Source organism: Antrostomus carolinensis, unplaced genomic scaffold, assembly GCF_000700745.2.
Source record: "Antrostomus carolinensis isolate BGI_N321 unplaced genomic scaffold, ASM70074v2 scaffold48975, whole genome shotgun sequence".
NCBI classification, from domain to species: Eukaryota; Metazoa; Chordata; class Aves; order Caprimulgiformes; family Caprimulgidae; genus Antrostomus; species Antrostomus carolinensis.
The window spans coordinates 5,138-13,994 of NW_010316687.1; the positions used below are offsets into that span (position 1 = coordinate 5,138).

At 47.3% G+C, this 8,857-nt stretch overlaps 1 protein-coding gene across 1 annotated transcript in view; it reads right to left on the minus strand.

Moving 5' to 3' along the window:
* Positions 1–5,122, minus strand: part of VAMP7 (vesicle associated membrane protein 7) — a gene marked incomplete at its 3' end in the record, with an annotated part of 8,067 nt that extends 2,945 nt beyond the window's left edge. The window contains exons 1-3 of the mRNA XM_010168337.1: positions 4,977–5,122; positions 2,993–3,050; positions 2,245–2,382 (exon numbers count right to left, since the gene is read on the minus strand). Coding sequence (XP_010166639.1) covers positions 2,245–2,382; positions 2,993–3,050; positions 4,977–5,122 — 342 coding nt within the window. The remainder of the gene's footprint in view (positions 1–2,244; positions 2,383–2,992; positions 3,051–4,976) is intronic.
* Positions 5,123–8,857: the final 3,735 nt, after the last annotated feature.

Genomic DNA, 8,857 nt, shown 5'->3' on the forward strand with positions numbered 1-8,857 from the left:
CTACCGTGCTCAATAAAATTGAGAGTCTCAGCAAACTGAGAACCTCCTACACCACGTGAACAGCATCAGTTGTAGTTGCCCCAGATACAGATTGTGTCCAAGCTCTGAAAGCCAATATTCCAAGGACATCTTACCCTTAATTCTAGGGACAGCTCAAACAAAAAAAAAAAAGAACAAACCACCCCAAACCAACATTGCTCAGGTTATGAAGTTGTTTGTAGTCAATTAAGGACACTCAAGAGTCTTCAATAGCAGATTCAAACCACTTTCCTCACAGACTGTATAGCCTGAGGCTTTGTGCAGCTATTGATCATATGAGTCACTGGGCAGTTATTTATTCCTTCTCTATTTTCCATCTGAATTTGTTATTTAATGTGATATCACATCTAGGAACAGGGCTGTGCTTCCCCAGGCCTGTTTTCTCTGCAGGTGCTGGAAATCTCTCACTGCAGAGCAAACACCAGGGAGAAGTGAAGTGCAGACTGCAACACTCCCTCTGTGTTAACAGCTCATCTTTTCAGAGCTGCTTTTCAGTCCCACACCTACAGCATCTGCTCTCTGCTTTTTCTCCTCCTCTCCCCTACAAAAAAAACCCCACTGAGGGGGTGGGGTGCTGTTTGCAGACCCCAAGTCAACGCTGCATTAAGAAAAAGTGTTCTGTGAAATTCAGCTCAGAGTCTATAGAGGACTGAAGGGAAATGCCAACACTTCAGAAGCTATATCCATATAGTGCTGTGAATAAAGCACATAAAGCAATACAGCTACTTCAAACCTCTCCTGCCTGGCAGCTGTGGGCTTTGCTGCACCTCAAATACAATCCACAGCAAGCAAAGAGCTTTTGGGAAAATGGGATGGGAGTATCAGGGCTGTATCAGATTCCTGTGGGAAGCAAAATAAGCACATCACTCCTGTGCTTTGAGAGGGGAGCGGATTCCAGCCCAACCTTTCCCTTCAGGAGTCTGAGTAGCTAGATTGAGTCTTCTAAAACCTGGAAATTTCCTAAAAATATTGCCAGCATTCTGTATGAGCCTGAAAGACAACAGCTGAGCTGTCACCAGGGCCAATCAAACCAGACAGCACAAGCCAGAACACAGCAGGGCAGCGGTGCCATCCAGTTCCAGCAACTGAAAGCACGACGCCAGTGCTGCCAGTGGTGAAGCTGGGACAGGCTGCTCCCTTCTCCCACCATGAGAGAGGGGTGCCACCACAATCCCACCAGCACACCGAGCTCTCACCTGGCACTGGCACCACTGGAGAAGTGAGCAAGAAGATACCTTCTGCTGCAGGCAGGTCCCTGACAGCAGCTTTCCCCACCGCGCCGTGCCAAGGCTGGCTGTGCCACAGCCCTTCACCTGCTGCTGTTCAGTGCCTGACATGCACCCCACTGACATGGGCTTCATCTTCCTTCCAGACTGGAATCACATTAGTGGAGCAGCTCAGCTTCCAAAGACCACAGTGCCTACAGCCCCTAGATTTGGAATCCAGCATTGTCCTAAACACCACTAGAGCCTCTGCTGGAAAGTGGAAGTTGATGGTGAAATAGATATTCCCCTCACTTCTGTAACACCCTCACACTTTCCATTTTGGATTTGGAAGGGTTCAAGGCAAATCTCAACTCAGAGAATGTGGGACCTTTCTCAAGTCATATATCCTGTTCTTTAACCTCCTATCCATCTTGGGAACAGAAATTCCTGGAGCCTCTGTGCAAGCTCACTGGAGAGTCCACCGTGATTCTGCATACAGCACTTGACTGTAATCCAAGCCCAGTTTTCTCTCCTCCTGAAGAGGACATGGTACCATAAGCAAATGCTCCAGCAGTATGCCACTGAAATTGCCATGTAAATAAGAAGGGGAGAAGTGAGAGGCAGTTTGGGTTTGCTAGATACTCAAGATCTGAAGTTTAGTTGAATAGAAAGAGAGTAACATGCATTTCTCTTGCTCCTGACAGTGATGTTAGCTTGCACTGGATGGTCAACTGGAACTAGGTTTGATATTCCCAACGTTCAGATCTAATCTCCAACCTTGTACAAACAGTCAATGCATCACTACTAACCCCAACCCATTTTTACCACTGAAGTAGCAAAGCAACTCAGCTACAGGGTAAGCATGGGGGGAACAGCCAACTCCCCTGGCTTTATACCCAGACTCAGCACGGTGCTTCAGTCCCGAGTGAGAAAACACAAGGAAACTTTCTGGGAAGAGGTTTGGTTTGTTGGGGAAATCTCATTTAGCAAGAGATCTCACCAGCTGTGCAGCTAAGACACTTGAGAACTCGCTGTTCATTGCATAGGGAAGAGCTGTCTGTGCTCTTGAGCCGTACGTGGTCTGAAACCTCTTCTTGATTTCATTCAGGAAGTTGAAGGCTCTGGATCGTTCAAAGTCCTGGAAAGAAGAGAGCAGACAACATCCAGAGCTGTGTCAAGTCAGGGGCAATGAGGTGTACACAGGGCACGGGGCCAGCTGTAGAGAAACTCTAATTCCCAGCTCCTGACAGGTACACTGCACCTCACACTGTGGGATCTGACTGGTTATCCTGGCACTGAACAGCAGCCATATTTCAGTCTCAGCATCCCAGACACTGGTTGGCAGCAGACTTTACTGGGACACTCACATTTCTACTTCTGTGCCTGGTATCTTTTTCCAGTGAGGGAGAAGTTTCTGCTTCAACATTTCCAGAATTGAGAAGTATTTACACATATTTCATTGACAAAGGCCAGCCTCTACATCTAGATTCTACTGCACTGGGGCTGCTAAGAGAGAAACTAGGCAAAAACAAGGACTTCACCTCAAAACTAACTATTCACATTGAGTTCCAGGCTTAGACTTCAAAGCTGTAAGTGATGTGAACGAGAACACAAGTAGTAGTGCCACTGGGAAAAAAGGCACCTCAGATGAGTACCCACTATTGATTTGCTTTGACATAAAGATACAAAAAAAAAGCCAAAACCTGCAAGAAGCCTGTCTGTGCAATAGCTGGAACCAAAATACTTACATCATCTGTGATGCAGAGGTATATAATCCTGTCCTGGCAGATGTAGTGAAACAGATAACTGCAGAGAAGAAAAAAGAAAAAAAAAAAAGGTCATTTGGAGCTGCCACAGGACTGATTTTCTAGAAGATACTACTGCTTGCAGGGCCTTCAAGAGGTGGAGAAATAGAAGAGCAAACTCCAGTTACTCTACAGGAAATCACACAGATGCCAACGTATCCCAGACATCTTTGTTCAGGGTTTCCATTCCTATAAGCTACACCAAATTAGAGATGTTTATTCTTTATCTTTTATTCTTATTTATCTTTATTCTTTATATTTTTTTATTCTTTTATCTTATTCTTCATAAAGTGATTCTTTATCACTGGCCTCAGGTACTTCACAGCACTCCACGCTTAGCAATAACTTTGTGGGACATTTAATTGCCAAACAACTTCAGTTCTATGATCTTCCAGCTACTTACCTGTAAAAACAAAACCCTGACAGAATACCCAGGGGTAAAATTTATGTCTAATCCTAATCAACAACCATCCATGCACTAATTCACATCTGACAAGAGCTGCAGTTAATTAGAGTGACCAGAAAGATAGCAAGTATTTAATGAACCTCGCTGCTACACTGACTTGCTTCTTTAGCCTTGTTTGTATGACCACTGGGGTTGTGCTGCTTCTGGTTTTCATCGCAAAGACAAAAGCAACCACAGCAGAAAATGAATCAGAACAATAATCAGGCTGAACAGGCTTGAGTCACGTGGCGAGGCGAGCTACTGGTGTAAAGATGCCTTTGGTGGTGCTGAGTGAACACAGATGCCAGTTAAATGCAGCCCTCAGTAGCCTGAAAAACAGTGCAAACCAGTTCAAAGCAATCTTTGCTCATTAAAATGAAACCAAGCTGTTGTTTTAGGCCCACCAGAAAGAAAAATTCTCTTAGTTTGTCCACAACTAAACCCAAACCAGAACTGATCAGAACGTTCTAGTTCAACTCATCGGCTTCAGCTGTTGCTTTTTTATTACGTCACCATTTGATGCTCCAGCAGGTGATGGATTCATCTGATAAGTACGGGACAAAATAGGAACAGAGTTGCAAAAAAGCAACACAAACACCTTTTTTTCCTTTTTCCTAATTAAGAACTCTGTGTATCCTTTCACTTTGGCATTTGTGTATTCCCAAAAGCTCCCCCAGGAAGCATGTGGACCCTCGTACAAAGTCCAGAATAGAAGCAAATTCATGCACATGCTGCACAGCAGGTGCCTTGCACAGCTCCAAGGGCACAGCTCAGGTTCTGTATTCTTATAAACAAGAAGACAATGAAATAAGATTTAGGAGTGGGCTGGAAATATAGTCCCACAGACTGGATTCGTGCTAGCTCAGGATGACTCTCCAACATCTGCCAGAATGACTTATCTTAAAGCAAGCAGGATCTCCAAGTGATCTGGGAAGGGTGACATCTTCACTAAAGCCACCTTCAGGCCTCAGAAAAGCCAGCAAAAGACTCCACAAGCCAAATAGCAGAGAGACTTTTTCCATGGGCAGATAATGACAGGACAAGGGGAAATGGTTTTAAACTGAGAGAGGGGAGATTCAGGTTGGATGTGAGGAGGGAATTTTTCACCCCAAGAGTGGTGAGACACTGGCCCAGGTTGCCCAGAGAAGCTGTGGATGCCCCATTCCTGGAGGCATTGGAGGCCAGGTTGGGTGAGGCTTTGGGCAACCTTGTCTAGTGGTTGGCAACCATGTCCACAGCAGGGGGGTTGGAACTGGATGATCTTTAAGGTCCTTTCCAACCCAAACCAGGCTGTGATTCCATGATTCTGTGACTCCAACAGATTGATATCCACAGCTGAGCACTCTTCAACTCACTTTGGAGTTGTATATAAATAGAAAACTCAGTTTTGTATGTGTGGACGTGGCTGCACTCCATTTATTCCTGTCCTCCTGCACGTTCACCAGGCTCTCCTCCCACACCCAGAGAAGAAACACCACTCACTTCCCATGTGAATAGGTCAGTTTGTTGTTTTCAGATGGTATTTTTGCCAGGATCTGCTCTGTCACCTCCAGGAAGTTTCCTCCACACCAGGCATGTTTGGCAAGGATGGTTGTTCCTCTCGCCACGACAGCGAACAGGATAGCCATGGCTTCAAACACCTGGAAATAAAAACACTGCCAGAATCAGAGTCACGTTATTTGGCAGAAAAACATAAGCCATAAGCTTGTTCAATACTTTGCTGGGATCCTGTTATCAGAAAGCTTCTCTCATTTCCCCTTTCAGGGTTTGTTCAGAGCGACCCCAAGACTAGAATAACCTCTGCAAGGAGGTTTTCCTCACTGCAACTCCATGGTGTCCCACAGTCAGTGATCCCATGATGAATTGTGCCCACCTTGTTTCCACCTAGATTTTTAGCTATTAGTACTTTTTTTTTTTTTTGCTCTTCAACCCACACTTCAGTTTTTTCTTGCTTGTTATTGAAAAATCTGCCTGTGGCCAGTCAGCTCCAGTTCAGAAAGGAAGTAGCTGTCTCACAGCTGTGTTAACAGCAGCTCACACAGACCAAGCCCACCGCCCCTAACACATGACTGCTCGGGGTGAGGCCTTTGCTCTGATTTTTATCAAACTGAAGAACAAAAACTGCCTCTTGCTTAGAGTCACACCACACACATCACAGAATCCCAGACTGGTTTGGGTTGGAAGGACCTTAAAGCTCATCCGGCCCCACCCCCCCTGCCAGCAGCAGGGACACCTTCCACTAGACCAGGTTGCTCAAAGCCTCATCCAACCTGGCCGAGAACACTTCCAGGGAGGAGCAGCCACAGCTTCTCTGGCCAACCTGGGACACTGGCTCACCACCCTCACACCAAACAATTCCTTCCTCACATCTCATCTCCATCTCCCCTCTGCCACTTTCAAGCCATCACCCCTTGTCCTGTCACTCCCTGCCCTTGTAAAAGGTCCCTCATCCAGCTCATTTAAATATCCTCTTTTAATGGTCTAGAGATACTCACTCAGCGTGTGCTGTCCCAAGACTTCTGTAAAATCACATCATTGCCACTTCTCAAACACTTACAAACTGATTTTCCTCATCAACACACCATTTCTAGAAGCCCAACATTCTTGTACAGGTATCAAACTGGACAGGTTACAGCACGAAAGTGCCGGAAGGTCAGACTTCTGTGAAGTCTCCAGAGCTGGAAGAACGTGTCTGCTGTCATATAAAGGGACACAATCTGCTCAAGTATCATCACATTAATCTCCTGACAGACCCAAGATTTAACATGTGAAATCACATGCCAGATCACAGCTGTGACATCTGCTCAGCTGGTCCAGTCCACCTGTAAAACTCTTTTCTGCTTAGAAAAGACTTGGGAAGACTTTTGACCCTGCAAAAAACCCCCCAAAATCTTATTTTTCACTTTGCACTTGGCTGCCCTCATCCTGCCTGCCTTGTTTTGTGTCTGGAAACATCTGCATTCTGGCTGGGAAGATCACACACCTATTTTAAAGCAACCAAGTAGCTTGGAGACCTCTCTAGAAATAGGTGCAGCAGCAGAGCAGCAGTGCTTTAGCTTCAGGACCCAAAGACCACGAGCAGAAAGACTGAACACAGGCCATGCCCAGCCAGACCTTCCACCCCTCCAGCACTGACTGAGATCTGCCCTGGAGAGCTTCTGCTTCCATGTGAACTGATGCACAAGTGACCACAGCAGCAGTGGGAGAGGTGGTGGAGGAACACAAAGCTGTTAACCAGGCTCTGAAGCTGAGATACAATCGCTCCCCCACCACATCGGGCCTCGCTTGTTAGTCTGAGCTTGACAGATTCAGGCTTGGCCAGCAACATCTCCCAACCCTCCCACATGTTTGAGCTCAACATTGAAGGGGAAAAAGAATAACCACACAGAAAGGCCTGGATTGGAAAAGCCCTTTAAGCTCATCGAGTCCAACCATGAACCCAACACTGACCAGTCCCCTATGACTAACCCATGTCCCTCAGCACTGTGTCTACACGACTCTTCAATCCCTCCAGGGATGGGGACTCCACCACTGCCCTGGGCAACCCCTTCCAATGCCTCAGAACCCTTGCAGCAAAGAAACTCAGCACACTTGTGCTCCAGACCCTTCCCCAGCTCCGTTCCCTTCTCTGGACACACTCCAGCACCTCCATGTCCTTCTTGGACTCAGGGGACCAACACTGAACCCAGCACTCGAGCTGCAGCCTCACCAGTGCCCAGTGCAGGGGTCGAGAACTGCCCTGGTCCTACTGGCCACAACCCCCTGGGAGCACTGAGGTATTCTGGGAGCTGAAGGGACCAGAAGGCAAAGGATGAGTTTGACAAGAGGCCCCAGGAAGCAGAACAGTGAGAGGTCTCAAAGGACCCTGCTTCGGGGCAGAGCACCCAGCCAAGCGTGCTCGAGAAAACCCGAGAGAGTTCATGGTGCCGCTGAAGGGGGAGGGAGAACCACCAGCCAAAGCCTCTCACCATCAGACACAAGTTCTCAGATAAGCTCTTCTCCTTCACTTCTCCTGACCAGTAACTCAACAAAAGGGCATCAATCACCGGGCAGCAGCTCCCCAAACAGATCTGCTGCTTTCAGTCCCTCCTGGCCCCGGGCTGGCACTGCTGCACCCCCACCCTGGGCACGGGCAAGCCCCGGTGCTGCTCTGCACGGCTCACTTCTCCTTCACCCCCTCTCCAAGCACAACCTGCTTTCAGAACAAAGAAAACTTGTTGCCTTTACCTGCTGCTATGGTTTTGGGGGTTTTTTTGAGATGACAACTTCCCTTGTCTGCACTCACCATGTCCCAGTGTTCACACGCTGCTTGTTCCCCACTCACCACTCCCAACCTCATCTGGACACGGCTCAGAAATTGAAACAACAGGATTCACATCCAGCTGATTTTGGTAGAAAATCTGTTGGGAAGAGGGAGGTGAAGAGCACCCAGACTAGTAAACCCTCTTTCACTACTGCTGAAGGAATTGGGGTTTGCAAACAGCTCTCCCCTGCCTTGTCCCCCTCCCCTCCAGACTGAAGCAAGCGAGCTCCAGTGCATTTAAAAACGTGGTCTACCCACAAGGTGACAAGCAGCTACGTTTGCTTTGGTTTGGTTTCCTCCCACAGTCACAGGTTGCTGGGCTCACAACTGCTCTCCAACATCAAGCCTGTCAGCACTGCAGGAAAACAACCCAAATTATTTCACATCTATGAGACAATCTTTAAGCAGAAGGACAGGTGGTGCTTGTTACACTCCATTAAGCGATGTTAATGTTCACCTGAAGATGATTATGGGAGCTGGAGAACACAGAAAAACAAGGGTAACAGCTTTTCCCCTTGGACACTTCCTAAGGAAACTCCTCAGCACAAAGATAACCAAGGAAAGAGAATATAGAGCAGAGAAAGTTGTGATTACTGACTATTTGTAATGCAAAACTGAAAAGAGAGTTTAAGAGGAGGTTAGGTAGGAGGTAGTTCTTCACACAACACATCCTTGGAGCTCGTACTGTGGAGGAAAAGAGTTCACAGGGGTTCAGAAAGCACTGGACGAGTTTAGGGAGGAAAAGAATCACTGTCAAACAGATACCACCCAAGCAGCTGCTCACTGGAGCCTGAGAGTTCATCGTGAGTTTCTTCTGCTCTTCTCCAGGCATCCCACCAGGCACCACAGAGCCAGAGCCACCTTGGGCCTGACTCAGTTCACAGCCCTGAGAATCACTTACTCCACACAAGATCAGGATTTTTTTTTTTCCAGGGATAAATACTACAAAGAGCAAGTAACATCTTCACACAGCAAAGCAGGTTGCCCACCAAGTCAGATCCATGGTCCAGCCCCTGCTGAGGTTGGAAGGGACCTCAGGAGATCATCCAGTCCAACCCCC